A 15,809-nucleotide genomic window follows, 5' to 3' on the forward strand; every position below is an offset into this window, starting at 1 on the left:
TGGCAGAGAAGGAAGAAGGGGGTCCGCATTCCTCCCTCCCCATTCTCATTGTTGAGGGTATGAGAAGCAGGGGCTGGATCTGTCCATCACATAACTTCCCTTGCTTATTAGCAAGGGCAGAAGGCCTGAGTCATGGGGGCAGATTTGAGGGTGACTTGGCTATTGCTCACCTCACCGTGGGGAAGCCCTCCATCATAGCCATGCTGTAGCTGCATTGCCTAGTAACTGGCAGTCCCTTGTCAGGGGCACAAGCCCGCACCTATGCAGCCCCTGCCCAGCAGCACTAGGCTTGGTGGGAGCTGTGGCCTTCGCTGGGCCGAAACTGCTGTGGATCATGGCGCCAGGAGAAAGAGGCGAAGTCACGCCCAGAGGGTCAGGATAAGACTGGGCCGCCGTGCCCAGGGTAGGAACCGGGGGTCCCGCCTGGGGCAGATACATAGGTTCAGTGGTGGTGGGGGGCGTGATGATGCAGAGCAGGCGGGATTTGGAGGGCAGAGGAGCAGGAGGGCAGGCAGCTGCCCCCAAGGAGAGATGCTGTGGGATGTGGCCAGGCCCAGCCTCGGTCCACACTCTAGCCTCAGCCTCTTCCTCCTGCTTGTGCCCGCAAGGCCTTGGCGGGAGCCGGGTCTGCCTGCCCCAGTCGGGTCTCTGGGTGGCTGCAGCACCTGCTTGCCTCATGGCGGCTGCTGCCAGATCCTTTGCAGGGGAGCGGCAGCCACGTGGGGAGCTGGTAGCCCCTGAGGTTCAGCCACTTGCGCAGGCAGATCAGGCCACGTTTCTGACCGGCTGTGGAGATGAAGCAGCTTTCCAGACAAGAGTTGCCTCTGCGGATCACTGGAAGAGCAAGAGCAAGTTGTCTGTTCTGGTCGCCTCTTGAAGCTAGGTGGTCGCCCCAGGGTTGGGCGAATCCCTCTGTATGGGGTGGGGGTCGGGGGCTGCCCAAGGACCTGTTAGGACTCGGTCCTGCGTGTGGGTCTTTCAGTGGTGCCCACCAGTATGTCAGGCTGGGAATCGGGCTGTGTGTCACCAGCCAGCTCCGAGGGAAGGTGGAGGGAAGCCTCCAGTGCAGAAGCCGTCGGAGAGGTGGCCTCTTAGCCTGTAGCAGGAAGGTCTTCTTTATGGGTTCCAAGAGCGACTCTGCTTGCGGGGCAGTGTGTTCTTCGTCGCAGGATGAGGAGGAAATGGGAGCGTGTCTCTTTCTGGCCCACCCTTGACTTCACAAGAACTGGGCCTGAAAGAAGCCCTTCTGGACTCTTGGGGAGTGGGCTGCAAACCCAACTAGCACATTTCTGGAAGCTGCCCCCTCCCCTGCCGCCCTTATCCGTGGTTGCCTTTGCAATGTTGTGGTGCTTCGCCCTTGAGGTTTTTTGGCAAAAAGTGGGATACAGATTTTTTTTTTTTAAAGAAAAGAAAAAGAAGGAAACCCTCTTGATGCCTCAACAGCTGGCAGACAGGTAGGGCTTTGCCAAACGCAGGGCCGCGGGAGCACCGGGTTGCTTGAAGTCTGTGTGTTTCTGTAAGGCTGCCTGGAGGAGCTGGTCTAATTTACTCCCAGCCAGGCGTGGGACGGTCTCTTCTCTGTCTTGGTCAGTGCTTGCTTCTTTTGAGGCACAGGCAACGCCTTGGCCTGCTGGAGAAGAGTCTCTTTGCCCTGGGTGAGCTTTGCACAATGCCTCCCTGTGTGTTCATCAGTGGGGGTCCGAGCTCCTTGCAGATTTTCGGTGGGAATGAGCTCTAATGAGTATGGGTTCTCTCCCTCTCTCTCTCCCTCTGTTCCAAAACAGCGAGGCTGGATTCTGCACACAGCAGCCCTGGTTATTCTCCACCCAGTTGTCCAAGCAGGTTGGCCACCAGTCGGTACATTGCAAGGTCAGTATTCCCTCCAGAGCGGAGTGCCATTTCTCCTGTCCAAGGGTGTGAATTGACCACCTGCCTGATGCGACCCCTCCCCTTCCCCCAAATCCCAGCTCAATTCCACCTTTGTTTGTTACTACCTCTGCAGAGCGAGGGGAAGCTTGAGGAGCAAATCCTCACTTAAATTGTTTTGTGCAGGGGAGGAAATAACTCTTTGGGGGAAGATACGGTTTATTAGGCCTGACACGACCGAGTTCGGTACCATGAGGGGAGAACCCCTTAAATGCTTGGGGGATCTTCACCCCCTGTTTGGGGGGAACGTCACCCTGCACATATTTGGGTATATTCTTTGTTGTTATACAAGTCTTTTCAGAGTATTGCCAAGCCCTGGGGCCAACTCATGCCTCAGCTTAAGCCCTGCAGTTAAATCCTTGAGAACTGGTCTCTAGTGCCCTTCATGGCAAGGGTGGCTTAAACTGTGGAGGAGCGGATTCCCATCATTTCCACTCGATTATTGTTCTGGCATCCTGATATTTCCTGACATTTTAATTTTGTTAGTAAAAAAATAATAATTTAAAAGGGGATGGGGAATGATTGATTTTTAAAATCCTGATTTTTAAAAGCATATTTTTTTAAAAAAGTGTAGTTGTAGAATTGTGCAATTCCAAATAGTTGTGTGTGTTTTTTTAAATGAAAATGAATAATTTTAAATTTGAACTTTTCAAAGTCCAGAAACATACCTCTGGAAGAACCACAAATTCTGAGGTTTTGAGTTCTGCTAAAAAAAAAAATGTACAAAAAATAATTATTTGTTAAATAAGGTTGTACTTTGCTTTGGGAACCCTTTGGGTTGAAAAGCAGCCTAGACATCTGAATATAAACAACTAACCGAGGAATGAATAAAGGCAGCATGTTGCCCTGTTGGAAGGCATCTTTGCCAGAAGTGCTCTGTCAGCCTGGTGACCTGTTTGTGTACCTTCCTCCGCATAGCCGAGCTGTCCAGCGTAGCTTAGCCATCATTCGCCAGGCCAAGCAGAAGAAAGAGAAGAAGAAGGAATACTGCATGTATTACAACCGCTTTGGCAAGTGCAATCGTGGCGAGAGCTGTCCCTACATCCACGATCCGGATAAAGTGGCCGTTTGCACCAGGTACGCTCTGCTGTCTCTGCTTCTGTGGGTGTTTGCTGGGCACCAGTGCTGACTTCCTCTCGCCTTGTCGGAAGGGCGTCTCCTCTCAGGCACAAGCTTTTTAGGTGGGGGTGGGAGGGTGGGTGGGTGTCCTTTGCTGATGCCTCATAGTCGGCAAAGAGGGATCCCATGTTGCAGAAAGAGGAGCGGAATCCTTCAAACTCTGGGGCTGCCATTTCCTGCGAAGGCACGAGAGAGAAACTGTACAAAGCAGCACGTCAACTGAAAAGCCTCCTTACCTTGAGGATCTTCGTCACCTTTTCAGGCAGAAGTTGATGACGCTTTAGTGGAAGAGGAGGGAGATAAAGACAGGTAGCAGGGCCACACAAGCAGGCTGTGCCTTCAGGCTCCAGTGGTGACTATTTATTTGATAACCCAGGAAACAGAATTGAAATGGTTAGAACATGGAAGCCAGATCCCAGAGTGGCAGCGGCCTGGAAAAACCACCCCCCAAGTCTTGTCTCGTTGGAAATGCTCCCGCACTTGTGTCCCGAAAGCAAGGCTGTGATTGCTGGCCGGCAGAAATGCAGCCTGCAGCAGGGTCTTGCTGATGGGGTCTCAAGAAGTGGGGAGGGGCGGGAGTCCTCCAGTGGGGAGTAACGATCCTTACAGTGAGCTGAGCTCAGGCTGGTGAGCCCGTTCGAGGTCCGCAGTGGAACCTGAGGGAGAGAGAAGGGGTGGGGGTATGGGAAGCTGCCTTCTGCTGAGTCCGGCCGTTGGTCCACCTGGGCTCTGTCACCGGCAAACTGACTGGCAGCAGCACCCCAGCGTTCCGGACAGAGAAGAATCTTCCCGCTCCTACATGGAGATGCTGCCGGGGATTAACCCTGGGACCTTCTGCTTCCAGAGCAGGGGCTTTTCTCCTCCCAATGGAAGAGAGGAAAGGGAACAATGTCAACTGCCAACAGTTTCAGTAATTATTAGGATTAGGGACTCTCCAAAACGTACTTGAATTGTGAAAGCTTTATTTCATTGCTTTTGTTTTAAACACATTATCCTCTTTTGGGCAGGGCTCTGTTTGTCTCTTTTTCTATCTTTTGTATTGTATGATTCCTTGGTTTTTAAGTGCTAAAGAAATACTAAATACTTACATGTCTGTTTCTAAATGTCAAACTCTGCCAGAAGTTTCACGAGGCAAAGTATACAGTTCTCAAAAGCTACCACATCCGCACACCTGCAGTCCCAAGTTAAACGCATCACGAGGTCAGGTTTAACTGTGTGAGAGAAGTGAAAGAGAACGGCGACGGCCAATTAATGCATGATCAAGTTAAGGCTGACCTCAGGTGACCGGGGCAACTTCACAGGAATCAATGGTGGACTGCAGAGTTCTTGTCGGGGGGGAAGTCCTTTCTGAAGCAATCTCCGTGGCAGTTGTGTGTCTTCTCTGGAACGCTTAAAACCCTTCTCAGCAAATGTTTTCAGGTTTTGTGAGCTCTTCCGTTTGACTCCTAATGATGCCACCCTCTCTTTGGCCCCCTTGACAGGTTCCTCCGTGGCACATGCAAGAAGACTGACGGGACGTGTCCGTTTTCGCACAAAGTTTCAAAAGACAAGGTCAGTGTGGCTTCCTCGTGAGCAGGCTCCAGGGAGGCAATGGTGGCTGCCTGCTGGCTGCAGTCCCCAGGGTTCCAATCAGCTTAATTTGGAGTTTGCTTGGCAAGCAAGTCAGGCTCATAATGGGCTCCCAACTGCAAGATATTCCCCTCAGTGGATGGAGCCGCTCTGGGAAGAGCAGAAAGTCCCAAGTTCCCTCCCTGGCTCCTCCAAGATAGGGCTGAGAGAGATTCTTGCCTGCAATATTTGAGAAGCTGCTGCCAGTCTGTGAAGACAATACTGAGCTAGATAGACCAATGGTCTGACTCAGTATGTGGCAGCTTCCTATGTTCCTATCTCTCTCAGCCCTATCTTGGAGATGCCAGGGAAGGAACTTGGAACCTTCGGCTCTTCCCAGAGCGGCTCCATCTCCTCAGGGGGCGAAATATCTTCCAGTGCTCACACTTCTAGTCTCCCATTCATATGCAACCAGAGTGGACCCTGCTTAGCTAAGGGGACAAGTCATGCTTGCTAAAAGGACACTAGCAGGTCTCTAGCCCACATGTCATTAAAGAGACTCTGGATATGGTGTGGGCCTTGCCTGCTCAGGTGATTGAGAAGTGGTTGTATGTGATTGCCAGTGCCTGGGAGTTGAGCTGGGGCTGGAGTCCCCTGCTGATGACCTTGCGTGACTAGCAAACACAAATCAGATGCAAAAGTGGTTTTTTTAAAAGCAGAAAAAGTAGAATGAATGCAACAAAACGGAGGTACCATGCACATAATTTTTGTGCATTGCAGAATCCTGCCTTTCCTGGTGTCAAATGTCGATTGCCCAGGGTTAGCAGTCCTAAGGTTTCCCCCCCTGTTCTTTTCTACTATGGAATAACACAGCTCAGAGCTATGTTGGGAGAATTTTGTTTCCATTCGGGTATACGTTTACCAGATGTCTTTTGGGTTTCTGAAAGATGACACTCAGCCCTTATGAAACGGTGGCTTTCCCCCACGCACAGACCCAACAGCAGCATCAGCCTTGCCCCATACAATATTCAAAGCATTCCAAACCAGGACACAAATCAAATACTAAATGGTGGCTTTTCCCTAAACGCCACCTTGCAAGTGAACTTTGTGTGTGTTCTGCACCCCTCCGGAGTTTGGGGTTGGTAGCTGCATCTCCACCTGTCTGGCCAAGAGGCCTGCGGCTGCCTCTGCTGAGCTGAGAGCCCCTGCTTTGCTGTGATTTATAGCTGAGGGGAGCCTTGAGCAAGCCTCGAGCAAGTGGCTACTTCGGCTCTCGCTCCTGTAGTTTCCTGTTAACCTGCTGCTTATTTAGCCTCATTTATCAAAGCGCAGCCCAAAGAGAGAGCAAGACCGGTGAGCTGATTCCTCCTGCCAAACCGGCTTCTGCGGCCAACCCTTGGACTTCACAGGCAGGGTGAATTCTGCCCTCCTGGAATGAGCCCTGTCTTTTAAAGGTGGCTTTCCTGTGGGATGCGTATGAGCACAGCATCAACAACAATCTTGCCAAGACACATTATTCCTCTGCTCCCTGGCGGTGGCCAAGGTAGGTCTTGCTTGCCTCCAGCTGGGATGCTGTGCGATCATGACCTCTGTGGCTTCCTCTGTCTTTCCCAACCGTCAGGGTGTCATCAAAGCATCGTTGTCTTCTCTGGCCTGGCCATGCGCAAGTGCTCTCTACCAGGAGCCCCAGTGATTCAAAGAACTTTTTCAAATAAAAGCCCCTCCACCTCTTTTTGCTGCTGCTGCTGCTGCTGCAAAGAGCCCCCAGGGCCTCAACGGGATGCTGGCCGAACCAAGATGCTCCTCCCTCTGGAAGTTGTCTCAGGCAGGTGGGAATAGATTTTCACCTGGCCGCTGCCCCATCCTTGCTCATAAAACCTTTTAGGCAAATTATTTTGATTATCTCACTGTTCTATTGTTCCCTCTCTCCCAGCCTTTTGGAGGAAAGTGAAGACTGCCCTTTTTATTCAGGCTGGTGGCCAATGAGTTTCCTTCCTTCTCTCTCTTTAAATTTTTCTATATTTATATAAAGATAGATAAATAGATCAAATAGATTAAGTGCTGTCAAGTTGGTGTTGACTCTAATCTATATCTATATCTATTCATTCATTTCTCGATATTTCTATATTGCATTTATTGTAATTTTTTATTGGTTTTATCTTGCTCTTAACTGCCCTGGGGTCTTAGGATGAAGGGCGGCATATAAATAAAGGAACGGAACACCAAATTCGAGGGAACGCCTGCCAAGAAAGCGGTGTTAAAATGCATTGCTTGGCAGTGGTCTGACTGCAGAGAGCCTCTTTCAGCCCAGTTGCAGCCACTAGCCATGGGCTTCCTCCTGCAAGCCTTCACCCCTCTCTTCCCTGCTCGGTGTGGGTCTTAAGTGGGCAAGAAAGTGGCACTCCAAACAGTTCCTGCCACCCTCTTAATCAGTGCAGTTAGACAGGGCCTTCTGGCCTCCTGCCTGGGTGTCTGTACAGACGTTGCTAAATTCCTTGCCATCTAACTCAGGGGCTCCCAGCCTTGGGTGTCCGGACACTGTTGGCCTACAACTCCCACCATCCCCAGCCCCAGTGGCCACTGGCCTCCATTGTGATAGAGCCCCTGATCTAACTGGCCACTGGTTGCAAGGGAGGTTTATTCTAAGCTGATTTCACTGGGGACAGTACGAGAGGCTTGCACTTTAGTATGAGGGTCTCTGCCAAGGAATTCGCAAGTGGGGGAAACTGGTGTAGAGGCAGGGAAGTGTGGGAACAGTAAGGAAAGGCAGCGAGGAGAAAAGAGCAGGCGAGATTGACTGAGCCTCTAGCAGCTGGGCTCCTTGAAGGTCCAGGGTTCAGATCCACCCCCACCCCCCACCCCGTTCCAGCTGCTGGCCCTGATCCCCAAGATTCTCTACCAGCCTGTTATTCCCTGTGGTCTGTGCATTAGGGATCTTACGGTCTTGGCAGAGCCACAGATGTCTGTGTGAAAGAAGCTCCAACCAAGTCAACTTTGCCAGACTTGAACTGTTCTTGATTGAGGAGTTGTGTGTTTAGTGTAGAGTTGGAGGTAGATTCCCTCAGTTTGTCTCTAGAGAACTGTCTACTTCACCCACCAGGATGGACTCTGCTGTTCTTCACCTGATCACCTCTTTGGAGATGGGAAAAGAGGAGAGTCAGGAGCTCTGATGGGTCCGTAGCTCAGTGGTCGAGCATCTGCTTTGTGTGCAGAATGTCCTGGGTTCCATCCCTGGCAGCATCTTTAGGTAGGGCTGGCAAAGAACCCTGCTTGAAGCCTTGGAGAGCCACTGCCAGTCAGCGTAGACCAGGCCTGCTCAACTTCAGCCCTCCTGCAGATGTTGGCCTACAACTCCCATAATCCCTGACTATTGGCCACTGTGTTTGGGGAATATGGGAGTTGTAGGCCAACATCTGCAGGAGGGCCAAAGCTGAGCAGCCTTGGTGTAGTTGGCTCAATGATCTGATTTGATATAAGGCAACTTCCTATGTTCCTTTGTACCTTTCCAAAAATGGAGCACTTGCTTCATCCACAGATCGTGTGAACAGATCAGAGGTCAGAACTGATCTTGGAAACAGACTGTATAAACAGGCCCTTAGCTAGTTAGGTTTGCTGTACCATAGTCCTAAACTAAAACAAACGACTACTTTTGAATTTCTTTTCAAATTTGTATCCTGTTTTTGGACTCCCTAGGGACTCTCAGGGTGGCTTATATTATAAAGCGCTTAAGTCTAGAAACACTTGAGATCACAATCAACAGACCCATTTCTTTAAAAGACAAAAGACAAAAAAACAGACGAGTCAGACTGTTTTGCTGGTTCCTGGCTCTCTCGGAAGCCGGGCAAAAGAGAGAAAAGGGTTGTAGGTTTCCAAAGGATCTCATACATGAAGTGCTGATGAGCTGAACTTACTTCCTTGTTTGGAAGGTAGTGGCGATTAGGGCCCCCGAACAGAGACGCTGGCCTCCGAGTGACTGTCCGGTTCCAGCCGTCCGGGACGCGGCACGTGGCGAGCAGGTGCTGAGCCCCGTGTGTGTGTGTGAATGGCTGGGTGTGTGGATGAAGGTTAGCAAGAGGCTAGGACTCAGGCCGAGGCAGGCTGCTGTTCCAACAGCTTTTCCCCTTGAGGGACTTGACAAGAATCAGCATTTTTCTCCCTAATAGAGCTTCAAAACTCTGTTGTGAGCAATTTGGAAATTCACGTTGAGTTTCGGGTTCATTAGCTGCCAGCTCGGAAAGGCAGTGCACATAGTCGAAGCTGCCTCATATGGCCACCGTGCGACTGCCTGGCATTAACGTTATTGTTATTTGCGTGGACATAGCGGGGTGCAAACAAGGTTAATTGAAATGAGAACGGCGCTTCCTCTTGGTAATGGCTCAGCCTTGACAGCTGGGAGGAGTTGAGTTTGGCATAAGAGCTGGCTTTATTATCCCTTTTTATTAGAGCTAATGTGATCTCTATATCAAAACCTACATTAAGGGAATCGTTTACGGTCACGCCACCACCGACAAAGAAGACAGCCCCAGAGCCCTGTCCTTTATTTTAATGTTTGCAGTTAAAAGACAATTAAAAACAAACTCTTTGCTTTAAAGACTCCCCCCCCTTTGTTTTTGTTTCTACATGACTTTTTGCCTCCCATCTCCCTGTCCCCCCACTTCCCACTCTAGTGAACTAATTCAGTCAAAGCCTTAGCCTGTCCTTTGAGTGGGGGGGGGGAGTCCTCCCTCCCCCCCTCCCTCCCCCTCACATCACACTGTCTGTGCTTTTTGTGCATCTGTAAATATTGCTACGAGGATACCTGAGCCCACGGGAACTCCATGATGGCCCTTGGCACAAGGGTTCCTCTTCTGGTGGACGAGAAGCCAGTGTGGAGTCGTGGGGAGCAGAAGGAAGGAACGGAAGGGCTGGGAATGGGACTTGGCAGGTTCGGGGAGCCCAGCGAGCAGAACCTCCATTTAGCAAACCATCTGGTTGCTCTGGGCAATGCCATGCAGCTGAGAAGTTGAGATGCACTCTTGTTCTTTCGCTCTCCCCCGGGAGGGTGTGGAAGGGCCCACCACTTGATAGCTGGAGGGTGGATTTCGGTCACGAGCTTGCACTGAGACCAGCAGTCCATCTCAGGCGGCTCCGTCAACTCGGGCTGGCAGCAGCAGACCAGGCTTCCGAGCGGAGATGCTTCCCGGACCTGCTGCCTTCCGACTGGCCATGCTAGAGCTTGGTCCTGTGAGCCGACCCGTGCCAGAGCGGGTGCTCTGCCACTGGGCTATGGCCCCTCCGCACCTCCAGTAGCCATTAAGGTGAGGAAGTGGAATTGTCACAGCAGGCCAGTAATTTGTTTTTAATTATAGCAGCTGGCTGAAGGTAAATTTTTGTGGCTTGCGGCACAGGCGCTGGGCGGAGGGGAGGGGGGTCCCCATCTGTCTCCACACACTGTTGGGCTTGCCTTGCTTGCTCATCGCACTAACACCTGGAAAGGGAGGTTTGTGCTCTGGAAGGAGATTCGAGGAAGCCGCTGCTGCTGACATCTGCCTTGAAACCCGGGGCAGAAGATCCAGAAGGAGTCCCCAGCTCCTCTCCTTAACATGGAGCAGGATACCCCCAGACATCCTCCTGGGCAAACAGTATTGACATGTCCAGGTGGGAGTGTGCCAGCAAGGTGGGCCGAGCCCCTGTTTAGCCGCCCTCACGTGGTTGCGATTCAGCCCTCACAAATGCAGGTCTGAGCATGGGTTTGTTCTTGGTCCTTGCCTGTGATGCTGGTGAGATGGTCGGATAACAAGATGACCCTCCGATGGCTGCTGCAGTTGCGAATGGGCACTGTTCTCCTCTTGAATACTCCAAAGCTTTCCAGAACAACCTGTCACAGGTTGGACCTCTTGTTTTCCATGCCCATTTAGCCCCACTGTTTACAGTTTGTTGTTCTCTGTGTCTGTCCACACCCCTGCCACTGAGGAGAAGGCTTCATGCAGCTGGGGAAGTGAAGAGGGTTCTACTCCGTGAAAGTTAGGGCAGAGTCAATCTTTCAGGTGCCCCATGACTCTTCTTGTTGTCAGTACACACACATCACAGCCATGTGATAACCGCTAGGGATGTGCACAGAACCACAGATGGCTGGTTTGGCGGCAGCAGGTGTGTGTGTGGGGGTTGCCTGTAAGGATCAGAGAGGGTGCTTTTACACACACACACACATTCACACACACACTGTTTTCCCTGCCAGCGCTGTGCTTAAAAACTGTCCTGCGTGGGGCAGCAGCATACTTCCTTGCCTCTCCAGTGCGCGGCGACCGGAAGTACCCGGTGTGCTGTGCGTGTTGCGCATACGCACTCGCACGTCACGTGCACCCGGTGGCAAGGAGGTGTGCTGCCCTCTGTGCGGGACTGTTTTTAAGCACAGCATCAGTGGGGGAAATGGGGCCGGGTGGTAAGAGCACCCTCCCCGATCCTTAAAGGAGTCCCCGCATTCAAACTGACTTGAACACCAGTTCTCAAACTAGTTCGCCGTTCTAGGAATAGAACAACAAACTGGTTCGTGCACCTCCCTAATAACAGCACCATAGATCTCTCTCTCTCTGTGTCGCACGCAACCATGTGGGGCAGCACTACAGAAGAAGAGCTTTGGGGTGCTTGTGAAGGGGTCTGAGTCCAGCTGTCCTGCCACTCATGAGACTCCCTGGATGGCCTGGAGCAAGTTGCCAGCTCACAGCCTGGGTTGCCATTCTCCAAAATGGGAATAATGGTGGCCTACTTAAAGGTTGAAAAAATATGCTAGAACATTGGAACTGTTTTTTTTTTTTTTAAATCAACCTTTCCTCCTCGGGGTGGTGTGGAATCTCTGCATTACAAGCGAGGCAGTCCCCCCGCCCCCGAGTTGGGTGTTGGAATGGACACCAAATCCATTGCCAGGGTTGAGGGCAAACTACATCCCCCGCTCTCTTTGCTTTGCCTTTTTCAGATGCCCGTGTGCTCCTATTTCCTGAAAGGGATCTGCAACAACAGCGACTGTCCCTACAGCCATGTCTATGTGTCCAGGAAAGCAGAAGTCTGCCCAGATTTCCTCAAGGGCTACTGTCCGCTGGGAGAGAAGGTAAGCGTGAGGCGTGCTTCTCCACTGCGCCAAGAACATTGCCGCGCCCCACTAGGGTTAGGGGCTCTGAAACCTGCGCTGTTGTCAGACTGCCACTCCCGTCATCCCCAGCCACCCCCATGGGAGTCGAACAACAACTCGGGATCCAAGTTGTACTCCAAACTGCAGAGGGGTTCCATGTCTCTCCGGCTGGTGGTGGTGGTCTTTGTCAGACTGCACAGTTGCAGGGGCTTGCAGACGACCCTTCACTGTCCACAGCTGAGGAAGACGCTCTGCTTAGTGTTTCCGTTGACATCGTCCAGCCGTTTCCAGCTCCCTTTTGCTTCCCCCTCTTGGATCTCAGCACTGTTGAGGAGCAGCAGTCCTGCCAATTGGCCGCTTCCCTTTTGCCGCACAAGTCACAGGGGAGAGATGCCACCCTCTTCAAGTGGAAGGAACGCTCCCTCCCAGCTATGAGAGCCCAAAGTGTGATTCGGGTCCTTGAGCTTTAATAGAATACCTTTTTATTTGTTCGCTGCTTTGAAAGCTTTAAAAGTGGGCGACACATCTTGGAGATAAAATCAGCCATGTATAAATAATCTGATCCTGGATCAAGAGGCAGTCCGTGGTCCACCTTTCAGTTCTGTTTCGATTGCCCTGCAGTTCTTGCTAGGTGGTTAGACTTCTTGGCCTGCTTGCTTGCTTTTTTTTAGACTTGGGTTGTTTTAATTGTGAATAGCTCCAGTTTGTGTTTATCATAAACCTGGAGAGCTATTGGCTGAAAGCTGATCTGTCTATAAATGTAGTAAATAAATGATAACTCGTACAAAGAAAATGAGGAAAGTAACCACTTCCTAGTGAGGGGCTGCTGGGGACGCAGGATCGTCCTTGTGTTGAGTGTGAAATGAAGAGCTTTGAGTGCAAGGCGGAGTCCTCTCTGGATGGGCCAGGAACCGGCACGAGTTGGCGTCTCTCTTCTGGGACCTTCATGGGGCTGGGGAATGTTCTTGGGCATTTGAGACGATACCTTTCCCCTCCTTCTACCACTTTTATTTCTATGAATATTTATATATCACTTTTCAACAAACGTTCTCAGAACAGTTTGCATAGAAAACAAATAATAAAGATTCCCTGTCCCCAAAGGGCTCACAACCCAAAAAGAAACGTAAGGTAGACACCAGCAGCGGCCACAGGAGGGAGACTGTGCTGGGGATGGAGAGGGCCGGTTGCTCTCCCTGCTGCTACATAGAAGAGAATCACCACTTTGAACAGTGCCTCTTTGCTCAGCTAGCAGGGGTCAACTTTGGCCATTATGGCTGGGTGTGATGGAAGTTGCAGTCTAGCAACATCTGGGATCCTAAGGCTGGGAACCCTTGGCCTAGGCAAAAGGCATCTTCTGAAATGAGGGGTGTTCCTTGTAACTGTGCACCTCCCAGATAGGAGAAATGCAGCCCCAGGGAACTGCAGATGTTCCAGTTAGAGCTACAATACATTTCTTTAGGCCTGCCTACACGTCATGATGATACACCTGTGTTAACATGAGAAGTGGATGTCTATGCCATCAGGACTGGTTCCAGCTCTCTACTGAGTGCCTGCCCAGAAGCAAAGCTGGATTTGACTCTGTGTCGTGTGTGGAATGTCCTTTGGGCCACACTAGATGTCCCTTGGAGATGTTCCATGTTATGCAGCCACATGCTAGTTTTTCTTTGTTAAATAGCACGTGGAGAGGTGGCTCTGGATTGGGACGCTGGCAGAGTGGCTTTGCTCCATTTGCAATCTAGATACTCCACCTGCCTGCCTGCTACTCTGGCCAGGGAGAAAAGCTTTCTTGGCCCAGAGTAACGAACTGAAATCTGATCTCCACAGTCAAAGCCCAGCGCTCTAACCATTACATCAGATTGCCTTACTTCAGTGATGCTTACAACAATCTTGCAAGGTGGGCCAGTCACTCTTATTGCAGGCAGAAGGGCTGCCTGAGCATCTTCCCTATGGCTGCTTAATGAGTTTGTAGCTGAGATGAGATTTGAACCCGGGACTTGGCAGCTTCCACTCTTAGCCGCTGCACTACACTAGCCCTCAGTGTGCGTTCAGCGCCTGCCTCCAGAAAAGCAGCTCAAGAAAAGTTGCCTGTTCCTAGCCTCCCATTCTTGGGTACCAGATGCAAGCCTGAGCAGAGCTGTCTTAGCCGGGCACCCAGACAAGCAGCCAGCTATTAATGATGCTATAATTTTGTGTACACAGTTGCTGGCAGGTTCTCAGGGCACTGTCCCAAATAAATCCCACTGGGGGCGGGAGGATGAAATTATTGTATTGTCTGTAAGAGAAGCCGGCAATGTTGCAGTGCTTCATCCAAGTACAATCTTGCCGGTCTGCAGGCCTTGGGGGGTTTTCCTTCCACTCTGCAGTGACGTCCAGCAAGAACCTGGGGCTGTAGCCTTTCCATGTGCCCCTCCCTGCCCGCCCTCCATCTTCTGGGCCCAGCGGGGTTCCTTGTCTGCTGCTTCCTCTGCCCTGAATGGCATCAACACGGAGTTACCGTGCCCAGAGTCCTGGCCAGCAGCAGCAGCAGAGAGATCAAGGGGGCACTGGGGGAAGTTAATGCCCCCGGCCGCCAAAAGTCTGGACTGGCAGAGGGCTGACTTGGCCTGATGGGAAGGACCAGTCCCCAGAACAGTTCTGCATTGAGCCACGTTCTGTAAGAGGCACCTGCAAGTATGCAAGAAGAGCCCTGCTGAATCAAGCCAAAGGGCCATCTCGTCTATGGTTCTTTCCCCCTGAGTAGCCATCCAGATGCTTCCGGAAAGCCCAGGAGCAGCGCGCATGAAGGCAACTAGCCCTCTCCCGCTGTGGCTCCCCAGCACCTGGTATTCAGAGGTACAGTGCCTCTGAAGAGGGAGGTTCCACCTAGTCCTCGTAACTAACAGCCAGGGATGGGTAAATTCATTCTCTTAAATGCATTTGTCTGACCCTCTTTCATGATCCTCTGTGCCACTGCCCACCACCACATCTTGCAGCAGCAAATTCTGTAAATTAATTACATGTTACGTGAATAAGTCCTTTCTCTTAAGTGGCCTGAATGCACTGGCCATCGATTCCATTCGATACCCCTGAATTCCAGTATTATGAGAAAGGGGGGAAACTTCTCTCTATCTGCTTTCTCCACACCACATGCAATTTTATGAGCCATGGAGCATAGGAACAGAAGGACAGCCCTGCTGGAGCAGGCCCAAGGAGGCCCATCCAGTCCAGCATCGTGTTTCACACAGTGGCCCACCAGATGCCTCTGAGAAGTCCACAGGCAAGAGGGGAGGGCACACTCTCTCTCCTGCTGTTGCTCCCCTGCAACTGGGATTTAGAGGCATCTTGCCTCTGAGGCCAGAAGTGGCCTATAGCCCTCCGACTAGTAGCCATGGATAGACCTGTCCTCTGTGAATTTGTCCAAGCCCCTTTTAAAGCCATCCAAGCTAGTGGCTGTCACCACATCCTGTGGCAGAGAATTCCATTGATTAATAATGTGCTGGGTGAAAAAGTACTTCCTTTTGTTGGTCCTAAAATTCCCACCCTTCAGTTTTCATAGGATGACTCCTGGCCATCACATAGGAAGCCACCTTCTACCGAGTAAGACCCCATCTAGCTCAGTATTGTCTAACTCTGAGCAGACTGGCAGCAGCTCCTCCAAGGCTGCAGGCAGGAGTCTCTCTCTCAGCCCTATCTTGGAGATGCTGCCAGGGAGGGGACTTGGGACCTTCCACGTGCAAGTGTCTACTGCATGCAAGTGCACATCCCATTCAAATGCAAACCAAAGTGGGCCCTGCTTAGCCAAGGGGACAGCTCATGCTTGCTACCCCAAGACCAGCATTCCTCTCATCCTCTCATGGTGCCTTAATGCCCTTAGTTCCCATTTTTCATTGAAAAATGCTGCTGCCCCAGTGCCCTTTGATCACTGAGGTTCCCGCTCCCTAACCTTTCCACTCCATAACCTCCTTTTCCAGATGTAACTTTGACATCTGGCTTGATGTGTAGGCATGCGCCTGATTACCCCCGCCTGTGGCATTCCTGCCAGGTGATGTTGGAGCAAGGGCTTGGGTTAAAGAGGCGGGAAATGACCCTCCAGAATACTGCTCTGCGTGTCCATCCTGTAGGACCTCTGTGT

At 51.4% G+C, this 15,809-nt stretch overlaps 1 protein-coding gene across 2 annotated transcripts in view; it reads left to right on the forward strand.

Moving 5' to 3' along the window:
- ZC3H3 (zinc finger CCCH-type containing 3) overlaps positions 1–15,809 on the forward strand; it is a 379,413-nt gene that overhangs the window by 296,151 nt on the left and 67,453 nt on the right. For both annotated transcript variants that reach the window (XM_053250211.1, XM_053250209.1), the window contains 4 exons: positions 1,785–1,869; positions 2,845–3,003; positions 4,527–4,596; positions 11,546–11,677. In XM_053250211.1, coding sequence (XP_053106186.1) covers positions 1,785–1,869; positions 2,845–3,003; positions 4,527–4,596; positions 11,546–11,677 — 446 coding nt within the window. The remainder of the gene's footprint in view (positions 1–1,784; positions 1,870–2,844; positions 3,004–4,526; positions 4,597–11,545; positions 11,678–15,809) is intronic.

The sequence above is a fragment of the Hemicordylus capensis genome, chromosome 4, assembly GCF_027244095.1.
Source record: "Hemicordylus capensis ecotype Gifberg chromosome 4, rHemCap1.1.pri, whole genome shotgun sequence".
Taxonomy (NCBI): domain Eukaryota; kingdom Metazoa; phylum Chordata; class Lepidosauria; order Squamata; family Cordylidae; genus Hemicordylus; species Hemicordylus capensis.